This window comes from Bufo gargarizans, chromosome 2, assembly GCF_014858855.1.
Source record: "Bufo gargarizans isolate SCDJY-AF-19 chromosome 2, ASM1485885v1, whole genome shotgun sequence".
In the NCBI taxonomy this organism is placed as follows: Eukaryota; Metazoa; Chordata; class Amphibia; order Anura; family Bufonidae; genus Bufo; species Bufo gargarizans.
Window position 1 is genome coordinate 580,086,132 of NC_058081.1, and position 23,513 is coordinate 580,109,644.

The 23,513-nt window shown below is 46.5% G+C and overlaps 2 protein-coding genes across 2 annotated transcripts in view; one reads left to right on the forward strand and one right to left on the reverse strand.

The window, feature by feature from the left end:
- Positions 1 to 11,788, reverse strand: part of FOXRED1 (FAD dependent oxidoreductase domain containing 1) — a 46,512-nt gene extending 34,724 nt beyond the window's left edge. The window contains exons 1-6 of the mRNA XM_044281793.1: positions 11,598 to 11,788; positions 5,545 to 5,765; positions 5,113 to 5,223; positions 4,249 to 4,367; positions 981 to 1,075; positions 800 to 901 (exon numbers count right to left, since the gene is read on the reverse strand). Of these exons, the coding sequence (XP_044137728.1) occupies positions 800 to 901; positions 981 to 1,075; positions 4,249 to 4,367; positions 5,113 to 5,223; positions 5,545 to 5,765; positions 11,598 to 11,736 (787 nt within the window). The 5' untranslated portion in view covers positions 11,737 to 11,788. The remainder of the gene's footprint in view (positions 1 to 799; positions 902 to 980; positions 1,076 to 4,248; positions 4,368 to 5,112; positions 5,224 to 5,544; positions 5,766 to 11,597) is intronic.
- Positions 11,789 to 11,978: 190 nt separating this feature from the next.
- Positions 11,979 to 23,513, forward strand: part of SRPRA (SRP receptor subunit alpha) — a 34,737-nt gene continuing 23,202 nt past the window's right edge. Inside the window, exons 1-5 of the mRNA XM_044281779.1 lie at positions 11,979 to 12,170; positions 18,350 to 18,433; positions 18,719 to 18,882; positions 19,001 to 19,155; positions 19,407 to 19,557. Coding sequence (XP_044137714.1) covers positions 12,054 to 12,170; positions 18,350 to 18,433; positions 18,719 to 18,882; positions 19,001 to 19,155; positions 19,407 to 19,557 — 671 coding nt within the window. The 5' untranslated portion in view covers positions 11,979 to 12,053. The remainder of the gene's footprint in view (positions 12,171 to 18,349; positions 18,434 to 18,718; positions 18,883 to 19,000; positions 19,156 to 19,406; positions 19,558 to 23,513) is intronic.

The following is a 23,513-nucleotide window of genomic DNA, read 5'->3' on the forward strand; positions in this document are numbered from 1 at the left end:
GTTAGTTTTGACTGCGCTTTTTTATTCTGATTGCGGTTTTTCAAACTACACCATGGAGAAAAGAAGTGTCCTGTCCATTCTTGATGTGGAATTCATGCAAAGAATTTCCCACTGAAAATGAGCAGGAATGTAAATCCCCGCCAAAACCGCATCAAAAAGCATGTTTAAAAAAAAAAAAAAAAAGGCGATTCTGCACACAAAATACTCAGTGTGAACATGCCTTTAAAGGGGTTGTCTAACTTCAGTAAGTGGAATTTATCATGTAGAGAAAGTGAATACAAGCAACTTACTAATTAATACTAATTATTGTCCATATTGCCTCCTTTGCTGGCTGGATTCATTTTTCCATCACATTATATACTGCTCGTTTCCATGGTTACGACCACCCGGCAATCCATCATTGGTGGTCGTGCTTGCACACTAAAGGATAAAGCACTAGCATATCTGCAGTGCCATGGTCCCGGCCAGAGAGGCTGACGCTTTTGCCTATAGTGTGCAAGCACGACCACCGCTGCTGGATTGCAGGGTTGTCTGTAACCATGGAAACAAGCAGTGTATAATGTGATGGAAAAATGAATCCAGCCAGCAAAGGAAGCAATATGGACAATCACAATACATTAGTAAGTTGCTCGTATTAACTTTCTCTACATGATAAATGCCACTTACTGACGTGAGACAACCCCTTCAAGGTAATTTCGATGCAACATATTAGGTAAAAATATGTAGATTTACATTTCCCAGAAGCTCAGTCACTGGCTAAAAACAAGCAAAAGAGTTGCTGTGTAAACTGGGCACTCACCTGTCACCTCTCCATGGCAATGCACGACGCCCATGGACAGAGCTTTACGCCGTAACGCAGTGAGCAGTAGCCAGGGATCGAACCAGCCCTCGTTCTCCAGGCCTGAAAACCAGATACAGAGAAATTCACAGTAATTCCTTTAATCCAGAATCCAATAATTCACCACAGAGCAGAATCTCACCATAAGAGGCCAGCGCTACCTCCTGTGTATTGATCCATGGAAACTTCTTCTTCAGCAGGTCCGGGGAAAGTAACATCACTTTAGCTCCCTGTTCCCTGGGTTGTAAGAAAACAACACAAAAAAGAGTCACCAAGACAATAACCTGACCGATATGCCATTTGTATGTTAGGCTGCGTTTACATCACGTTTTTCCCATCCGTTTAATGCAAAAAACGTACAGGTTAAATGGATGCTTTAGACTGATGTCATACAGTGGCATCTGTTCACCAAAGAGTTCCATTGTATAAAAAAAAAAAAAAAAAAAATACATACAGTTGTGTTCAAAATAATAGCAGTGTGTTTAAAAGAGCGAATAAAGCTCAAAATCCTTCTAATAGCGTCCATTTCCATACACACAAATGCATTGGGAACACTACACATTCTATTCCAAATCAAAACATGAAGAAAATTATATCAAATTTGTGTTGTCCCTCTAAAAAAATAAATAAATAAAAAATATATAATATTGAAGAAAAGTGAATATTAGACTGTTCAAAAAAATAGCAGTGTTTGTATTCTACTTTACAAACTCAAACATTCACTATATAAACTGAAAAATGTTTGAAGATTTTGCTTTTCTTTGAATCATTTAGCTAATATTTAGTTGTATAACCACAGTTTCTGAGAACTGCTGTACATCTGTGTTGCATGGAGTCAACCAACTTCTGGCCCCTGTTAACAGGTATTCCAGCCCAGGATGATTGGACTACAATCCACAGTTCTTCTCTATGTCTTGGTTTTGCCTCAGAAACTGCATTTTTGATGTCACCCCACAAGTTTTCTATTGGATTAAGATCTGGGGATTGGGCTGACCACTCTATAACGTCAATCTTGTTGGTCTGGAACCAAGATGTTGCACATTTACTGGTGTGTTTGGGGTCGTTGTCTTGAAGGAACACCCATTTCAAGGCATTTCCTTCAGCATAAGGCAGCATGACCTCTTCAAGCATTCTGATGTATTCAAACTGATCCATGATCCCTGGTATGCGATAAATAGGCCCAACACCGTAGTATGAGAAACATCCTCATATCATGATGCTTGTGCCACCATGCTTCACTGTCTTCACAGGGTACTGTGGCTTGAATTCAGTGTTTGGGGGTCATCTGACAAACCGTCTCCGGCCACTAGACCCAAAAAGAACAATCTTACTTTCATCAGTCCACAAAATGTCTCTTTAGGCTGTCAATGTGCTCTTTGGCAAATTGTAACCTCTTCAGCACATGTCTTTTTTTCAGCAGTGGGACTTTGCGGGGGCTTCTTGCAGATAGCTTGGCTTCACATAGACGTCTTCTAATTGTAACAGTACTCACAGGTAACTTTAGACCTTCTTTGATCTTCCTGGAGCTGATTGTTGGCTGAGTCCTTGCCATTTTGGCTATTCTTCTATCCATTTGAATGGTAGTTTTTCGCTTTCTTCCACGTCTTTCAGGTTTTGGTTCCCATTTTAAAGCATTTGCGAACATTTTAGCGGAGAAGCTTATCATTTTCTGCACTTCTTTATATGTTTTTCCCTCTCTAATCAAATTTTTAATCAAGGTACACAGTTCTTCTGAACAAGGTCTGAAACGCCCCATTTTCCTCAGAATTTCAGAGAGAAATGCACTGTAACCAGCATGTACAACATTTGACCTCACTCATTGAGCGCCACACTGCTATTATTTTGAACATACCCCTTTCAATTAGTAATTCAATTACACAAAATCAGCAGCATGCATGTCATGACTGTTGGGTTTCTATAACTCTACTACACCTGCTAGTAAATTATTTGCCATGTAGAAATATAATTTCTACCAAAAACAGTGATTGATCAGGTTAGTGATGTCAGACTGCTATGCCCATCTGTGACAACTCCCCTGGCTGCCAGTACAGCTCCCATAGGGTGGTCACTCATCTTTCCTAGAATTCTGGATAGCTAACGAGCCTTGATATGCAGATATAATAGGGAGATGTATAACATGGTAGGTTTGCCATTCATCATGTGGGAAAGCTGGGTGCCAACACCCACAACTGCAGTAAGAGCACCCACTGATGGGATGATTCTTATGCCTCATTTACACGTCAGTGATTTCCATCAGTGATTTTGAGCCAAAATCAGGTGCGGCTCTAAACAGGTGCAGATCCTTCCCTTATACCTTATGTCTGTGGCGGCTCCAATCCTGGTTTTGGCTCACAATCACTGATCAAACAGTGACGTGTGAATGAGGCTTTACTTATTGCACAAGATAAGGCACCTTGTCCCGGGGATCATACCGTCTCCACAGAAGTGTTAATAATTAGGACAACAATTATAACCCAGAGCTGCTCGAACCCTGACCTAGGCCTCAGACTATTTGGCATGTACCCAGTGCCCTCACATGACCTACCAGCTGGGGGAAAGACATGAATGAACGATGACCTGTAAGTGTCCACAAGGATGGCATGACTGGGTAAAAAAAAGGCTTCACAGAGCAAAGTCCACCACTGCTTTCATAGAGGTTGCCTCCAGCTTTCTGCAGACCCTACCACTGCTTCTCTCCTACTGTCCTGCCATGGTATAGCCACTCTACAACGTACCGTATGCTAACGAGAATCCAAACTGCGGGCCACCTGCACTGACACACTGCACCAAACTACCGCACAGGAGAGAGATTGGTCTTGCTGGTCTGTTTAGCTCACAGAGGATTGTCTAGACTCGATAGAATTGTAACAAACCTTCACCTGTGAGAAGTATAAGGTCAGGACAGATTTTCAACCCGTTTATGTAAACACAAAGGTTTCCATTCACTGACAGCAGAACTTTGCATTATACCATGATTAAAGGGGTTATGCAAAAATGGGGGGGTGGGGGTAACTTGGCAAACACCCCCACTTGGCTGGACCTGTAAAGCAAAGTTGACGCCTGCTTTTTGCTCCTTCTCCAGGCCCGAGATGCTCTGCTGGGCTCCCTCAATGTCAACCTCTGGCTTGAAATCGTCTCAACCAATCACTAGCTGCAGTCGAGACCTGATCCCGCCACTGCGTCATGTGACCTTTTGTCATGAAGTAAGGGGAGGCGGTAACCGCTGTGGCCATTGGTTGGCCGAGACGATGTCAAACCAGATGTTGACATGGAGGGAGCCCAACGGAGCAGGAAGTCATCTTTGCTTTACAGGTCAGGCGCCCCCCCATTTTTTCACAACCCCTTTAAGACATAGTTAAAGAATACTGCTTCATCTCCATTAAAGCTGGTAACCAGGAACATTTCCATACCTCTGGATTCTGTAATTGTCCTCCAGGATCTCAGCTCCTTTCTCACTGGACAGGAAGAGGTAGCCAGAGGGGTTAAACTGAATGTCAACGGGATCTTCATTCAGAATGCCCAAGTACTCCTGTAATAAGACACACCGGGCACTTACCTAGACTTTACACCACTAAAAGGGACCACGTCGTTACAATTCTGTTGACTTTTACTAGAAACAGTCAGCAAGCGTGTGGACAGACGCACTCCAAACAGCTTAGGGTACTTTCACACTTGCGTTTTGGCTTTCTGTTGGCGAGATCCGTTCAGGGCTCTCACAAGCGGTCCAAAGCGGATCAGTTTTGCCCTAATGCATTCTGAATACAAAAGGATCCGCTCAGAACGCATCAGTTTGCCTCCGTTCAGCCTCCATTCCGCTCGGGAGGCTTGCAGCGTTTTTCTGTCCGTCCTGGGATGAGGAGCAAGACGGATCCGTCCTGACACACAATGCAAGTCAATGGGGACGAATCAATTTTCTCTGACACAATAGAAAACTGATCCGTCTCCCATTGACTTTCAATGGCGTTCATGACTGATCCGTCTTGGCTATAGAAGACTTAACACAACTGGATCCGTTCATGACCGATGCCTGCAGTTGAATTACTGTAACTGAAGCGTTTTTTTTTTGCAGATCCATGATGGATCCGCAAAAAACGCTAGTGTGAAAGTAGCCTTAGCTGCACTCCAATAGTACAGGGGGCAGCATCAATCACTCTGACGCACATTTAGACTGTCTGATCTAAGTTCAAACTGTCCAATTCTTAGACAGCATTAGGACACCTGCCCCAAGGTGTCTCTCACTTTACAATCTGATAGCTCATTAACTGGCGTCTTACATTGATATTGCGCAGGAAATGTGCTCCAAACAGTGACATCTGGATGTTTTCTGGCCGGGAGAATTGCTGCCGGATGCCGCCTGCTGAGAGGACAGTGGAGGCTTGAGAGTACTACAAGACGAGAATAAAAGAGGGCATTAATAACGTTACCTGGAATGCTCACAGTAGCATATACAGACAGCCAAACAGTATGAGGGAGTTGAACGCCATCTTAGCTTTTTTTTTTTTTCTCCTTTAGAATAACAATGCATCTATTCAGGTAAAGCGATAAATTAGACAAATGCTTGCAAGACAACTCCCTAACATAATAGTCAGAGGGTCTCCAAATAGTGCGCCATCACTGATTGCACTGATAACATAGCCGCCATGTATGAGCCAGTCCAATCTAAACCCGTACACGCTGATAACCCTTAACTTAGACGTAAAACTCACGGTCGGGTCTCGCTCAACCACCAGGACGTTGTACGCCTTCTTCTTGGTCTGCATTTTCATCAGCCAATAGGCAACTGACCAGCCCATGATTCCACCCCCGACGATGACGATGTCTGCGTGTTCTGGAGGTAGATGGTCCATAGATTTGAACGGGTACCAGCCACTGCCCGGCAGAGCCTCCTTCACCTTCTCATGGATCTTGTTTATTTCATTAGACATACCTAGGGAGAATAGCGAATTTACAGTGGCGAACAATAAAATACAATCGGAGACAATTGACAAAGATCGGACTGCACTAGGCCATCAATATCTGATCGGGGGGTCCAACACACCGCACCCCTGCAAAGAACTGTTTCAGTGTAGCACTGACTTCAGTGGGAGCAGGTCTGCACTAACAATGGGTGGAGCCGTGTATGTCCGACTACACCGCAACAGCCGATTGTTGGGGTCTGACACCCTGCACCACCAATCACATATTGATGGTCAATCCTGAGGACTGGTCATCAGTAACAAAATCCTGGACTACCCCAATAAATCAGCAGAACAAGCTAACCAAGCCGAACTTGCAACTTTTTAAAGGGCTTCTGTCACCCCACTAAAGTGATTTTTTTTTTTTGGGCTGGTGAAATTAGTTATATTGCGATATATCACAATATAATTGTGTCACTTACTTTGATCCAGCAGTTTCTTCCAAAAACGAAGTTTTATCATATGTAAATTCGGTCTCTAACAGCAAGTAGGGCGGCTACTTGCTGCTAGCTGCTGCAGAAATCCGCCCCCTCGTCGTGTTGATTGACAGGGCCAGCCGGGATCTCCTCCTCCGGCCAGCCCTGTCGGCATTTCAAAAATCGCGCGCCTCTGTGGATTCGGCGCAGGCGCTCTGAGATGAGGAGGCTCGTCTCCTCAGAACTCCCTCAGTGCGCCTGCGCCGATGACATCACCGAAATAGAAGACGTCATCGGCGCACTGAGGGAGTGCTGAGGAGACGAGCCTCCTCATCTCAGAGCGCCTGCGCCGAATCCACAGAGGCGCGCGATTTTTGAAATGCCGACAGGGCTGGCCGGAGGAGGAGATCCCGGCTGGCCCTGTCAATCAACACGACGAGAGGGCGGATTTCTGCAGCAGCTAGCAGCAAGTAGCCGCCCTACTTGCTGTTAGAGACCGAATTTACATATGATAAAACTTCGTTTTTGGAAGAAACTGCTGGATCAAAGTAAGTGACACAATTATATTGTGATATATCGCAATATAACTAATTTCACCAGCCCAAAAAAAAAATATCACTTTAGTGGGGTGACAGAAGCCCTTTAAAGTCTCCATGTATCCAAAAGCCAGGGAAATTCTATATAAAACAACTAATGAGATCATTTGAAATTGCAGGAGAAAAGTCAAAGGGCATCTGTCAGCAGTTTTGTACCTATGAAACCGGCTGACCTGTTACATGTGCGCTTGGCAGCTGAAGACATCTGTGTTGGTGCCATGTTCATATGTGCCCGCATTGCTGAAAAAAAATGTAGTTAGAATATATGAAAATGAGCCTCTAGGAGCAATGGGGGCGTTGCCGTTACTCCTAGAGGTTCTGCCTTCTCAGCAACTGCCAGGCCGTCTGCACTTTGATTGACTGGGACAGACGTAATCACATTTACACTGCCTGGCCCTATCAAAGTGCAGAGGGTGCTACAGTTACAGAGAGCTGAGCCTCTAGGTGCAATTACAACACCCCTGTTGCTCCTAGAGGCTCATTTGCATATATTAAATGTGGGCACATATGAAAATGGCACCAACACAGATGCCTTCAGCTGCGAAGCGCACATGCTACAGGTCAGCCAGTGTCATGGGTTCAAATCTGCTGACAGAGGCCCTTTCATTAAGCAGAGTTAATAATGACACAAATATAAGAGCAGATAAACAGAATTCATAATGGGTTTAAACATTAACTTTTTATATCAAACGATAACCAGAGATAACTTGTGCGCAGTCATCTATGTCTGTGGTGTCAGCAGCAGTAATGGCTCTTTGTACCGCACGCAGTTATTGCGGGGGCACAAGCATTAGGTTACCAGAACCAGAAATACTGACAAGTCTTGTATCCTATGTTCATTATTTTAGGAAACATCACTCATTATATCCATTTCTGGAAAAGCTGGGTGACAGCTCTGACGTGAAAGGCTTCCTACATGTGCAGGAATACATATATGCCTCGTTTCCACTGAGCGGATCGGTTCGGGTCGGTACGGTACAGTTCGCTATTTTGGGTGTTTCCACTATGAAAGCGATCCATACAAGCGAACCGTACCGCACCATTCAGGGTCCTGCTTCTGATGTAGGGCCATAGAAAAATGGAACGGTTCGGTTAGGGCGGAGCTACTTGCGTCACACAATACATTCTCCTGATTGGCGGCCTGAATTACGTCAAACGTAAGCGCAACATAAACAGCACGCCGCGATTAGTACAGATAATAGGAGGATGCCTGCAAACCACAGCAAGCTGTGGTCGTCTCAGGAACTATCCAGTTTTTTAACTATTCTTGGGGATGGCGCTATTCAGTGTGAGCTTGATGGATCAGTGAGAAATGAAAAGGTGTTCCAAGATATTTCTCAGCGGATGGCGGCCGAAGGATTTGAACGGACGTCGGGTCAGTGTAGGGCTAAGCTTAAGAAGCTTAAAATACAATATAAAAAAATTAAGGATGCCAACGGCCGTAGTGGAAACAGTCGCAGTACCTGGAAGTGGTACGATGCCATGGACGCCATTTACGGTCATAGGCCGGCAAACCAAGGCAGGGAGGGAGGTCTGGACTCTGCTACTGCACTTCTCGAGTCCATGATAGAACCTGTTGGTAAGTGTTTTTTTGGGGGATTCTGCATATCATTTCGCTCTGCTAACCTTAGGCTACGCTCACATCACCGTTCAGCCTTTACGTTCTCCTGCTCCTTTTAGGGGTAGGAGAACAGAAAGGACGGATAAGCACATAACTGACACCAAACTGAGTCAAACGGAGCTTGAGGGCCCCATATAGACTATGGGGTTGTTTCTGCTCAGAAGATGATTTTTAAGCGGAGACCAAAGTTGTGCATGCAGGACTTTTGTCTCCGCTTAAAAATCATCTTGTGAGCGGAAACCTATCGGACTCCATTATAGTCTACGGGGTCCTCAGGCTCCGTTTGACTCAGTTTGGCGTCAGTTATGTGCTTATCCGTCCTTTCCGTTCTCCTGCCCCTAAACCAGGCATGTCCAAACTGCGGCCCTCCAGCTGTTGCAAAACTACAACTCCCAGCATGCCATAATAGCTGTAAGCTATCCAGGCATGCTGGGAGTTGTAGTTTTGCAACAGCTGGAGGGCCGCAGTGTGAACATGCCTGCCCTAAACGGAGCAGGAGAACGGAAAGGCTGAACGGTGATGTGAACGAAGCCTCTAAAATATATATATATAACCATATTTGCATTTTCAGATACAGTTGAAGGACTGTCCAATGATGCGTCAAACTTGTCTGATGATAGTCCGTCTATGTCGTTCAGCAGCACCAGCACTATTGCATCACCACCTTCCAGCCAACCACATAGTACACCCAATGCACCCCGGCAAACAGGTAAGACATGATCAGGTTTTTTTCTTATTTTTTAATTTGTGCATATATTTTGTCCACTCACATTTGAAAGAGTACATAGCAAGATTACTTGTGAACTTTTTTCTGTCTGTACGTTTCATATGTGTGTTATTATCTAATATTAGACATACCAATTTCTAACAAAAACACTATTGTGTTCTGTTGTATATTCCAGTTGAAAGGAGACGCTCGCAGCTGGATCTGCGCACAGTCATGGAGGATATGCGGGCAGCTGAGGAAAGGCAGCTGGAAAGGCTGGATAACCTTTCTGAGCGGAGGTTTCAGGCACTGCGTCAGGATGCCCAAGAAGCTATGCGCCAAGAGGCTGAAATTGCACGGCAACAGATGGAGCAGTTGGCTACATTCAACCAGGCCTTCCTGGGTGTCCTTGGGCAGCTTGTTCAAGTACTAGGAGCCAGTCGTGATCCCAGACCACCACCAAGGGAATAGTCCCTCTCTGCCAGCACTGTTCTGATGTAAAGATTGGATGTAAATTTGTATATTTTTTAGTATATAGCAAGATTACTTTTTGTTTTGAAAATGCAAGACATGAGAGACCCTGGTTGTGTCTGATGTAAGGTAAACTTTATTTGACCAATAAAAAATGAATACAACATTAAAAATTAAGTGTTAAGGTGTCGCATCAGAGCCTGACGTACCTCATTGCACTCTTCCTCCATATCCTGTGCTACTACCCGTACTGGCTCTTCTGCATTCGTATTCCAGTCCTGGTAGAAGTCTTCTCCATGTCTTTCACAAATATTGTGAAGAGCACAGCAAGTAAGCACCATGGCTTTTGCAAGTTCAATGTCACTGTCATTCCTTTTCATAAGACACCGCCATCTACCCTTTAGTCTTCCAAATGCATTCTCCACAACCACCCTTGCCCTGGATGTTTTCCTGTTGTAGATTTGCTGTTCTGGTGTCAGGCGGCCATTGTCAGCAAATGGTTTCAGGAGCCAATTTTGTAAAGGGTATGCAGAATCCCCGAGCACATAATAGCCAACATTCACCCCTGAAATGTTCCTAGTGTGACCAGAGTACAGGCCTCCCTGGCCAACCCAGTCCCAAAATGTTGACAATCTTAGAACTCGAGCATCATGCAAACTTCCAGGTTTTCCCACATTCACACTCCAGAATAGTCCTTTTCCATCCACTACTCCCTGGAGGATGATGGAATGCCAGCCTTTGCGGTTAAAATAGTCAGTGTGGTATACTTGTGGTGCTATTATTGGTATGTGTGAACCATCAATAGCGCCAACACACTGTGGAAGGCCCCACCTGTCCTCAAAGTAGTTAGCCATGTCTTTTAGCTTTTCACTGTCTGGAAAATGAACAATCTCAGGAGCTAGCAAAGTGCAGACAGCCTTACAGAAGTCCTGCACACACCGGCACACTGTTGATTTGCTCACACCGAAAAGGTGGCCTATACTTCGGTATTCACTGTTGGTAGCCAGCTTCCACAGTGCAATGGCAACTCTTTTCTTCACTGGCAAACTAGCTCTGAAGTTGGTGCTTTGCTTCTCCATTCCTGGACTTACCTTTGCACAAAGGTATCCAAAGGTTTCCTCCGACATTCTGAAATTGCGCAGCCACTGTGTGTGTGTAAATCCGAGGACGGTCACATCCCACCACTCATTGGAACGGGGTAGAGCCCAAATGACTGGTCGGCGGCGCTGCTTTAACGAAAGGAAAAGCATCTGCCGTCTTTGTCTTTGTCGCACAAGCCTGTATTTCTCCTCCCGGCTCAAGATCCAAGATTGAAGTTTTCGTCTCTTTTGTGCTGTATTTCTCTTTGCCGCTCGCAATGTTCTGTCATACAGAGCAGCATGTATTTTAACTACCATACACCAAAATGCAAGTAGTGAAAACACGAGCTGCTGGATGACCTCCATTTTTGTTGTTTGTAGCGTCGCGTTTGTTGTCGCACTAGTGTGACGTCACGCTACGCATTTTTTTCCTAAACCACGTATGGACCCGGCGGACCGATTTGCAGTGGAGACGCTCAACTAAATAGACCGGACCATTACAAATCTTCCAAACTGTGCCGAGCCGAACCGATCCGCTCAGTGGAAACGAGGCAATAGTCTCTGCAGAACGATGCAGATCATGGGGTCTATGGGCTGGGGAAGCGCTGACAACCTAGGAGGCTGCATTGGTTGTCACCCAGCTTTCCCAGGATCAGATGTAATGAATGGCTGAACAGAGTATAACACATCCTCCTGGGGTACAGCAGGACGTGGCCGGGCTCTTCTAAATGTCTCCTGGGAGCATAAGGGGACGTAAGGATATGGGGGGTGTTCAGAGTGACCACCATCATATTACATAGAAGATCACACAAGAACCTGTAACAAGCATGGCTTATATGCACCAATATCACTGGATTCTATACATCAGTGATATGACCCTCATGGATGCATAACGTCATTGTGGGGGGCACTTACCTTTGGTAAAGTCATCCTGCTTTAGTAAAGGTGTGGAGGTCATGAAGCTCTTGTGTGTCCATGATGTGGCCCCCAGCACAGGGGCCCCCCGCGCCAGCAGCAGCCAAGACCCCTTCCTGCACAACCTGCCCACACTCATAGCAAGCCTAAAGTATCCGTCCACAGCTCTGCTTCAGCAGATAGAGGACTTTCACAATGCGTCATCCATGACATCATCACAGGGCGACCAATAGACAGCCAATCAAAGCGGCGGGGGTGCACATTTCATAGGCCACGCTAGAGGGCGCGCTGCGCTGTCAAATTGTACCACTCAAGCGATGGTATAGTAACATGGCGGCAGGTGACTCGAATCAAAGCCCTCCTCTTCCGGTACAGACGGAAGTTACGTGACCCGACCCCGGTGTTTCTCTGACGTGTCCTGGGGCTGTGGGTGACGTGTGGTCCGGACGGTGGAAGATGTTGGACTTCTTCACGATCTTTAGTAAAGGCGGCATCGTTCTCTGGTGCTTCCAGGGGGTGCGCGGCTCCTTCAGCGGCCCAGTCAATGCGTTGCTGCGTTCCGTCATCCTGCAGGTAACCGCTCGGGGGCGCTGTGTCCTGTCATTAGTCAGCATAGGGGGATCATGGCAGGAATGGCTTTGGGGTAAGGGGACAGTGCTTTGTTTAGTCATAGGGTGACATTGGTGAGGGGGATATTGGGGTTCTTGACAATGGGGTGTTTGCCAGGACCTAGGACAGGAGGCTGGGCCTCCTAGTTTTTTTTTCTGCATTGTGACATTGGGGTTTGTGGAAGTATTGTAGGGTCTGTCGCGTCTTCACATATGCTGACATTTTTAGGGTTATACAGTGTTTGAGGGTCCATGTCTTAGGGGGTCATGTCTAGACATACGTGTCATCCATGTGGAGCTCCGTGGTTGGAATGTGGGGATGTCTGGCGGGAGATATGACATCTGGGGCATCTGGCGGGAGGTATGGCACCTGGGGCGTCGTGCTGGTCTGTTTGAGGCGTCCGGTCACCATATGGTCGCTCACAGGGCTGCAGTTCCTTGACATGTTACCCCATACAGAAACAGCTGTTACACTTTACATTGATAATCTGGGGGAGTCGGTGCAATAACAATATTGGGGTCACGGCAGGGGGAGTGATGACATCAGGACTGGACGTTACTTGGACTATTTTCACTTGTGGTCTTTATTTTCTTGCTAAACTAAAAAGAAAACTGCCGTACAGTCGATTCTTTTAGGGGATTGCATGCCGGACAGTTCCGTACCATCTGTTTGTCAAAATCACTTTAAGGCCTCATGCACACGACAGTATTTTTTCACAGTCCGCAAAACGGGGTTCCGTTGGTCCGTGACCGTTTTTTCGTCCGTGAGTCTTCCTTGATTTTTGGTGTCCGCCTGGCCGTGCGGAGCCAAACGGATCTGTCCTGAATTACAATGCAAGTCAATGGGGACGGATCCGTTTGACGTTGACACAATATGGTGCAATTGCAAACGGATCCGTCCCCATTGACTTTCAATGTAAAGTCAGGAGTCCCTTTTATACCATCGGATCAGAGTTTTCTACAATCCGATGGTATATTTTAACTTGAAGCGTCCCCATCGCCATGGGAACGCCTCTCTGTTAGAATATACCATCGGATTTGAGTTACATCGTGAAAACTCATATCCGACAGTATATTCTAACACAGAGGCGTTCCCATGGTGATAGGTACGCTTCTAGTTAGAATATACTACAAACTGTGTACATGACTGCTGCCTGGCAGCACCCGATCTCTTACAGGGGGCTGTGATCCGTACAATTAACCCCTCAGGTGCCGCACCTGAAGGGGTTAATTGTGCGTATCATATCCCCCTGTAAGAGATCAAGGGCTGCCAGGCAGCAGGGGGCAGACCCCCCTCCCTCCCCAGTTTGAAGATCATTAGTGGCACAGTGTGCGGGCCCTCCCTCCCTCCCTCTATTGTATTTAACTCATTGGTGGCACAGTGTGTGCCCCCCACCGCCCCCCTCCCTCTATTGTATTTAACTCATTGGTGGCAGTGTGCGGCCCACCCCCCACCCCCCGATCATTGGTGGCAGCGGAGAGTTCCGATCGGAGTCCCAGTTTAATCGATGGGGCTCCGATCGGTAACCATGGCAACCAGGACGCTACTGCAGCCCTGGTTGCCATGGTTACTTAGCAATATTAGAAGCATCATACTTACCTGCTGGCTGCTGCGATGTCTGTGACCGGCCGGGAGCTCCTTCTACTTGTAAGTGACAGGTCTGTGCGGCGCATTGCTTAATGATCTGTCACTTACCAGTAGGAGGAGCTCCCGGCCGGTCACAGACATCGCAGCAGCCAGCAGGTAAGTATGATGCTTCTCCGCTGCCACTAATGATCGGGGGGGGGGGGGGGGCCGCACACTGTGCCACCAATGAGTTAAATACAATAGAGGGAGGGGGGGGGGGGGGCGCGCACACTGTGCCACCAATGAGTTAAATACAATAGAGGGAGGGAGTGGGGGGCCGCACTGGCCACCAATGAAATTGAAACTGGGGAGGGAGGGGGGTCTGCTGCCTGGCAGCCCCGGATCTCTTACAGGGGGCTATGATACGCACAATTAACCTCTTCAGGTGCGGCACCTGAGGGGTTAATTGTACGGATCACAGCCCCCTGTAAGAGATCCGGGGCTGCCAGGCAGCAGGGGGCAGTCATGTACACAGTTCGTAATATATTCTAACCAGAAGCGTCCCCATCACTATGGGAACGCCTCTGTGTTAGAATATACTGTCGGATATGAGTTTTCACGAAGTGAAAACTCCGCTCTGAAAATGCTTTTATGCAGACAGATCTTCGGATCCGTCTGTATGAAAGTAACCTACGGCCACGGATCACGGATGCCAATCTTGTGTGCATCCGTGTTTTTTCACGTACCCATTGACTTGAATGGGTCAGTGAACCGTTGTCCGTCAAAAAAATAGGACAGGTCCTATTTTTTTGACGGACAGGATACACGGATGCGGCTGAAAAACGGTGCATTTTCCTATTTTTCCACGGACCCATTGAAAGTCAATGGGTCCGCGGAAAAAAACGGCACAACGGCCACAGATGCACACAACGGTCGTGTGCATGAGGTCTAACATGAAGATTCTGCTAATCTGTAGAAAGACAGGATTTCCCGTGTTCAACAACATAATCTTTCAATCAGAATGGGCCCTAAAGTTATCTAACCCCCTTCATCTGCACCCAGAGGACCTTCCTGAATGGCGTGGGGCTACATCTGAACCTGACAAACGCTGCACTTCCTCAGGCTAATGCGTGTCCACGGCTGGACACGTCTTCTGTGACAGGAATATGCTGTGTGCCCGACCTCGCTGCAATGATGTGTACTGACGGCATTACGAGTTCAATAAGTTATCTACCCCAGCATGTTCTGACAGTGTTAGATAGCTGAGCTCGTCTGTGCAGGTCTGGATACGTAACACACTCAGTAGCAGTTCCGTCTGATGAAAGCACTGGAAGTGACAGGATGGCAAGTGCAGTACAGTGCGGGTCTACAAAGGAAGTGAGGGATTTGGAGTTTGTTCTGTGATGAACTTCATTACATAGGATAAAAAGAAGCCTAAAGAAATCTATGAAAGGATGATGCACCTTCCTACTACCAAGTAAAGCTTTTAGCCAAGCAGTTTAAATGGGGTAGGAAATCAATAGAAGATGACCCCCATTCAGGCCATCAGTCCCCATGCCCCCCCCCCCCCATGCCATTATCAGTCGTCGCCCCCCCCCCCCCCGGATGCCATCATCAGTCGTCGTTGTCCCCCCGGATGCCATCATCAGTTCCCCCCCCCCCCCCCGGATGCCATCATCAGTCGTCGTCGTCCCCCCGGATGCCATCATCAGTCTCTCCCCCCCCCCCCCCCCCCGGATGCCATCATCGGTCTCTCCCCCCCCCGGATGCCATCATCGGTCGTCGTCGTCCCCCCGGATGCCATCATCGGTCGTCGTCGTCCCCCCGGATGCCATCATCGGTCGTCGTCGTCGTCCCCCCGGATGCCATCATCGGTCGTCGTCGTCGTCCCCCCGGATGCCATCATCGGTCGTCGTCGTCGTCCCCCCGGATGCCATCATCGGTCGTCGTCGTCGTCCCCCCGGATGCCATCATCGGTCGTCGTCGTCGTCCCCCCGGATGCCATCATCGGTCGTCGTCGTCGTCCCCCCGGATGCCATCATCGGTCGTCGTCGTCGTCCCCCCGGATGCCATCATCGGTCGTCGTCGTCGTCCCCCCGGATGCCATCATCGGTCGTCGTCCCCCCGGATGCCATCATCAGTCCGCCCCCCCCCCCCCCCCGATGCCATCATCAGTCCGTATCCACCCATCCCCAGTGCCACCGTCTCTGATCCTAGTCTCCAGCAGCCCTTTAATACTTGCCTCTCCTGTAGGGGCTCTTCTCAACAACTCCTCTGTCGTCCGCACACTGCACTGTTCTGACGTCACACAGTGTTAGTTCATAGTGCGCGCATACGTGTCCTAACGATGTGTCAGGAGGACAGTGCAGTGTGCGGGCCGGTGGGTGGCTCCGTGAGTAGTAGCAAGCGGTTCACTCCCGATCTGTGGTCAAATGACACAAACTAATCCTCAATGCAAAAATTTTTCATCGAGGATTTTTTTGTGTCGAATTACTCGATTCAATCGAGGAATCGTTTTTAGCCTTAATTTAGCCATGAAAATCCAGGAGACTTCTAATCTCAAATTATTCCTGGTGATGATACATGGGTCCACCACCATGATCCTGAGAGTCCATGCAATGGAAACACAAGGGGTCACTACCAACTCCAAAGAAATTTCAGCTGGAAAGATCATGGCAACAGTTTTTTGGGCTACAAAAGGTGTTTTATTACTAGAATTCATGCCACACAAGACCACAATTACTGGAGACACCTGTGCTTCAACAATGAAGACATTACATGAGGCAATGAAAGAGAAACACCGTGGGAAGTTGTTGGCAGGTGTGTTTCTGCTTCACGACAATGTCAGCTCATAACCATCCACCCTACAGTCCAGACCTGACTCCCAGTGATCACTTTCTCTTTCGGAACTTGAAGAAAATTTTTGCGTGGGAAACTATTTCCTGATGATAATGCAGTCAAAGAGGCCGTAACAGGGTTCCTGCAGCAGCAAGAAGTCTCCTACTATTCTGAGGGCATCAGATCACTGGAGGCGATGTGGAATAAGTGATGAAGTCAAGGGGGATTAAAAAAGTAGTAAGTTCAATTTTCCCAGAAAATGTTGTTTTCGTATTCAGGTAACTTAGTGAATACCCCTCGTATGTGAAAACAAATCACTGCTGTGGAGGTTGGGCAGAGACCCAGCATATTGATATCACAGGAGACATGTCCACATGGAGCAGGTTTCCTGCATTGGACACAATGAGCAGATCTACCGCCGGCTTTAGGGCTTTATTAAGACCGGCGTTTTAGGCGCAGGTCTCTCCATAACTTTGGTGCATCCAGCACCAGTTCTAAATGTAAGACCGCTTCCTAGTTGTCTTACATTTAGACCATTTTCTACGCCTAAACCAGGCATATAAGATAATTAATGAGACGGACCTACCGGTCCATCCCCGCCCACAATTTTAGACCTGGCGTGAACGGGGAGAAGTTGCAGATGGCTGTGCAACTAACTGTTGATCTGTGCCGGAAAAAAGCCTGATTTAGGCCTATTTCAGTATAACAAATGACCCCCTTGTGTATCCCATGTGTCCACTATACCCAGCCCTTCTATTATGAGTCATAACCGCAGCTTTTCATAGAAGTCATGGAAAACATGCTGGGACTGCTAGTACCTGACCGGGGGAGGGAGTGTATATTTATGGCGAGATCCCAGCGCAGTAGACTGGCCTGATCCACCACTCTATTAACTGCACTACGAGACCACACCCTACACAGCCTGCCATTACAGGCCAATTGAGAAAACCTGGCCTTGTCGCAGAGCAGGCAGGATCTCTCGATGACGCTGCTCCACTCACAGCTTCTTCTTATAGTGCCTGGTCTGGGCTAAAGCCAATCTTATGATTATGATGAAAATCGGAATCGTTTATCATTAAAATCCGAAATGAATATGATTAATCATCCAGCCCTAGGTGTCATCTAGTCGCATATGGACGATTTAAGGATTCTCTTTTGGACCTCGTATGGGCCCAGAAGATTTTTACTATTGGGGTTTATCACAAGGGGCTGGCTGTCCCAAACACAAAAATCATGTGAACAGGGTGGAATATATGGCACCAGCATTTTTGCAGCATAGGATGTGACTACAGGAGCATGGAGCGTCAAGATGGTCACCTTCAGAGATGAGTTATGGGAATGTTGAAGAATATATCAAGCAGCGATCACCATTTCACTGGAGTTCTCCTTTTAAAGGGGTTTTCAGAGATTTTACTACTGATGACCTATTCTCTGGCACCCAGGACCCTGACGATAAGCTGTTTGAGAAGGCAGTGACAGTCCCTACGCCAGTGACAACACATTCATCGGTCACATGGTCTAGCGGCAGCTCAGCCCCATAGAAGTGAATGGAGCTGAGCTGTGATACCAAACACGGCCACTATACAATGTATGGCGCAGTGCTCACAGGTGCCTTCTCAAACAGCTGATCGGCGGGTGTCGATCAGATGCTGATGACCTATCCTAGGGATAGGTCATCGGCAATAAAATGTTTTAAGGAGCCATTAGACTTTCATTATCTGTATTTTATGTCTTTATAGGAGAGGGGCGGCAACAACTGCTACAACCATGACTCCCTCACACTTAAGTACAAGCTGGACAATCAGTTTGAGCTGGTGTTTGTGGTAAGTTCTTTCAGATCTTCCTGCATTAACCGAGGGGGAGCACTGCGTTCATTCATCCTGTTAATTATATCCATTTTATTCTGTGACCTCCCCCATGGGGGGCCCCAATGCTCTGTTCACCCTGTCTCTCCTGATTTAGAAATAGAATGCCAGAACCATACTGAAGACTGACCTGAAGGAGTGAGAATGGGACTGCAGAACGTCTGCCTGATGTGGCTGGCTTCATTTTACAATTAATGGGGGATCCTTGAGTGTCATCGATTTAATCGTCTCCTGTCTCCGCAGGTTGGATATCAGAAGATTTTAACGCTGACGTATGTGGACAAGTTAATAGACGACGTCCATAAAGAATTCCGGGATAAATACCGCAATCAAATACAGCAGAACGGCGCATTGGGCTTATTAAATGGCTCTTTTGATTTCCAGGATGATTTTGATTTTCTCCTCAGGTAGATTTACGACTTGTAGGCTTTTGTCAGCCCTAATTTTGGCTTTTTGTAGGAAATTGTTGTACGGCTTTATTCTCCGGTGCTAGGACTGAGCTTTTATTACTTTTCTGCCGTACAGGGCAGCAGAGGGGAGCAGCAAAACCCGTTCCCCAGCCGCCATGAAGACGTTTGAACAGTCAGAGAAGTCTAAAAAGACAGTGAAGTCCATGATCGAGAAGCCGGGAGAGAAACCGAAGGAAAATAATAAAAAGAACAAGTCTTCAAAGAAAGAGAGTGAGTACAGAGGGTTAATCCTGTAATGTCCAGGATGGCAATTTTCTCTGTGTTCAATTGGGGGTCGGTGGTGTCCACTACAGTTGCTGATGTATGTCTGTGAATGCTGCTGACTTGTCTTCTTTTGACCTTGTTTTGAGATTCTTGCAACCTACAGACATTCATAGATGGTGCCATCGTTGTGCCAGATGTGACCTACGTGCTCTATACAGAGCTCCTCCTCACATTGTGACCTTCTCTCTGTTTTGCAGACATTGCACCAGAGGCAATTGCTTCAAATAAAGTGAAGATCAGCAGCCCTGCATCAGCTGGGGAGAAGGAGGAGCTGACCGCCGAGGAGACCATGCAGCGGAAGCGTGAGGAGTTCTTTAAGAAAAGGATGAAGACTGGGGAAAAAGCCAGGTGGGGATCTGATGGAGTTCATGCACCAGGAAATTTACCTGTAACCATTGGGTAATAGGTCAATGCATAATATTAGTGAGTGTTCCAAGCGGAAATTTTTAGTTATCCCCTTAACAACAATGCCTTTTTACGGGTGTCCTGCAACTGGAGTTTAATGACCGCAGAGCTTCTGCTGTAACAGCCAGGAGTGGAGGAACCTCAGATCCCATCAGTTTAACCCCTTTGATGTTCAATAGTGACCACAGCACCTAATAGAGTCCTCTCTGACAGTGAGACCAGCGACACCCACTGAGGCACAGTGACGAGGTGCTGAGGAGTCACTGACAGCCATGGTGTCTAACAAAGGATGCCTATTAGGTCCAGCATAAGGCAGGGATAATAAATGTACTGCAATACAGGAGTAAAGCAATCAAGGCTTGGTGATACATTTCCACAGTAGGACAAAAATTTATATAAACAGGATAAAGTTTATTTTTTTTATAGATTTTTTTTTATATTTTTTTTTATTCCACCTCCCAAAAAATGAAAAAAAAATCATAAAAAGAATCAGAATTAAGTCTCTCCTGCAAAAAGTAAGCCCTCACACAACTCATTAACAATAATAGTTATGGTTTAAGCAAAGTTTTTTTTTTTTTTTTTTTATTGTGCAAAAGCTGTACATCATAATACTTAATAAATTTGGTATCACCGTAATTGTACCAACTCACAGAATTAAATTGTCGTTTATACTGCCCAGTGAAAGCTGTGAAAACAATCCCACCAAATAAAATTGTTCAATATACTATAGGTAGAAATTAGGGCTGCAGCTATCGACTATTTTTGTAATCGAATATTCTATCGATTTAATCCAAAGTTTAATTGAGTGCTCGAATAACAAAAAAACTAATTAAAAGAACGTTTTTATTTTATAAGAACTCATCCTCCCCCCCCGTGCCACCATCTCCGCATGCTAGCCATGTTCCCAGCGCCAGTGAAATAAAATACCTCTCCTGTAGGGGCGCCACTCCACAGCTCGTTCATCTTCTCCGCGCGCTGTCCCGTCGTTCTGACGTCACACAGCATCAGGTCATGGTGCACGTAAGCGCGCACCATGTCCTGATGTGTCAGGAGGACAGTGTGGCGCGGTGTGGGGCATCGGGTGACCACGGAGCGGTGAGTAATAGCAAGTGCTTCACTCACGCTCTGTGGTCACATGACAAAAATGTATCCTCTATGCAAAAAATTACTTGATTCAATCGAGTAATCGTTTCAGCCCTAGTAGAAATATGTATACAGTATGAAGAAATAAAAAAATCTAATTGCATTGTCATTAGGGGTTGTGGAGGTAATGAATGGGTTGATAAAAGCATTAAATTATAAATCATTTCTAATAATTCTTTTGGCCTAAATTAGAGAAACAACCTACACCTCTGTTTCTATATGTCTACGGTAAACAGTAAGGCTGGGTTCACACCTGAGCGTTTTACAGCGCGTTCCTACTGGCTGTAAAACGCTCAACAAGGAGAAACCAATGATTCCCTATGGGAATGGTTCTCACCTGGGCGTTTTACAGCGTGTACGATCGCGCTGTAAAACGCCCAACGCCCCAAGAAGTACATGAGCTTCTTTGGGGCGTCTTGTCGAGCGTTCCCGTACATAGACTTTCCGGAACGCACGACAATGGGCGTTCGCTTGTCTCTGTATGCGCGATTGTAAACGCCGGTACAATCGCGCATACAGAGCGCTCCTTTCAGAACGCTCAGGTGTGAACCCAGCGTTAGCCACAAGCTTTTACTTCCTCTCAGGTAGAAGGTAAAGCTACGGTAAAAAGGGAAATTCCACTGACCTGATTTCCAAATATTTAAAACATATAAATCTAATGCACAACAGAAAATGACATATTCAGATGTTTATATTTTATTTTTTTGTAACGCAAATATAATCTGCTCATTACATAATAGGAGCCACAATAACATACAGTCCTGATCAAAAGTTTAAGACCACTTGAAAAATGGCAAAAAAATCATATTTTACATTGTTGGATCTTAACAAGGTTCCAAGTAGAGCTTCAGCATGCAACAAGAAGAAATGAGAGTGAGACAAGACATTTTTTGAGCATTCAATTAATTAAAAATAACGAAGGCTGTTTTTCAGCTGATCCAAATTTTAGGACCACATGTGGATTCATTGTCATTTTCTGTCAGGTAGTCACACGTTGTGATGGCAAAGGCAAAAAAACTCTCCCTTTTTTGAACGTGGTCGGGTTGTTGAACTTCATAAGCAGGGTCTTTCACAGCGCGCCATCGCTGCTGAGGTGGGACGCAGTAAGACAGGATCATTTTAAGAAATTCCAAATGACTGAGGGTTATGGAACAAAAAAGTGGAAGACCCCAAAAAATGTCATCAGCACTGAGCCGGAGGATCCAATTGGCTGTCCGTCAAGACACTGGACGATCCTCGACCCAAATTAAGGCCCTTACTGGTGCTGACTGCAGCCCCATAACCATCAGACGGCATCTGAGACTGAAGGGCTTCAAAAACAAAAAACGTCTTCAAAGACCTCGTCTCCTTGAACGCCACAGAACTGCTCGTTTGGACTTTGCAAGAGAGCACCAAACATGGGAGATTCAAAGGTGGAAGAAAGTTTTATTCTCTGACATTTAGTTTTTTACCTTGATGGTCCTGATGGTTTCCAACGTCACTGGCATGACAAGCAGATCCCACCTGAGATGTTTTCTACGCGCCACAGTGGAGGGGGCGCCATAATGGTCTGGGGTGCTTTTTCCTTCAGTGGAACAATGGAGCTTCAGGAAGTGCAGGGGCGTCAAACGGCCGCTGGCTATGTCCAGATGTTGCAGAGAGCATTGCTCATGACTGAGGGTCCTCGTCTGTGTGGTAACGACTGGGTTTTTCAACAGGACAACGCTACAGTACACAATGCCCGCAGGACAAGGGACTTCTTCCAGGAGAATAACATCACTCTTTTGGCCCATCCTCCGTGTTCCCCTGATCAAAATCAAATTGAGAACCTTTGGGGATGGATGGCAAGGGAAGTTTACAAAAATGCCGAAACTAATTTTGGAAGTGATAAACAATAACGGCGGAGCTACTCATTACGGAGTTCATGTTTGGAAGTTGGATTTCTGTTTTGGGGAGTTAAGTTTTTAGTTTCAATAGTTTTTTATTTTATCAATAAAACAAAGAAGTATTCGGACATAGACACCATCACAGTAGTCAGATGAGAAGGTGCGTTATGACAATACATCAGTGGGCGCAGCCACTGCCACACAATAATGCACAATACACCATAACCGTACATATCAGCAGTAACCCAGGTGTAACGCCAAAACACCTACAGGTGTTATCCACATTCCGCAGCATAGGCCATGCCGCCGTATACACCAACAGTATAAACAGATCAAACCAAGAGCTGTGGATTACCACAGAGCAACCTAGGGTAAGGCCTCCTCTAGGGAAGAGGAAATAACGGAGGGATGGGGGAGGAACACACATAAGGAAGGGTTAAGAAATACCCGTATCGTATTTCAGCTGTATCTCCGCTGCTTCCGCCTGTATCCCGGACTCCCTCCTCAAGGGGAGTAGAAGGGACTACTTATCCACTCACTCCAAGTCGCCTGTCTCAATTTAATGGGTATGGTTGATGGGGGTAATGAATGTTCATACCTGCAAGTCTGATTAATCTCTTGTATAACTTCGAAAATCGAAGGAGGGATCTGACTTTTCCAGTGCCGGGTAACTACCAATTTGGAGCTGAGCAAAACATGGCCTACAATGTGTCTATTCGGGAGCGGTATTTCCTTAATCCCAATGAACAACAAGGCCAACTCAGGGGATGGGTCTATTTTCCGCCTCGCTAAATTTGAAACCAAACGGAAGACTGACTTCCAATAGTCGTTTAGGATGGGACATGACCATAGGACATGGAGTAAGGATCCGCCTCCTCCACAGTTTCTCCA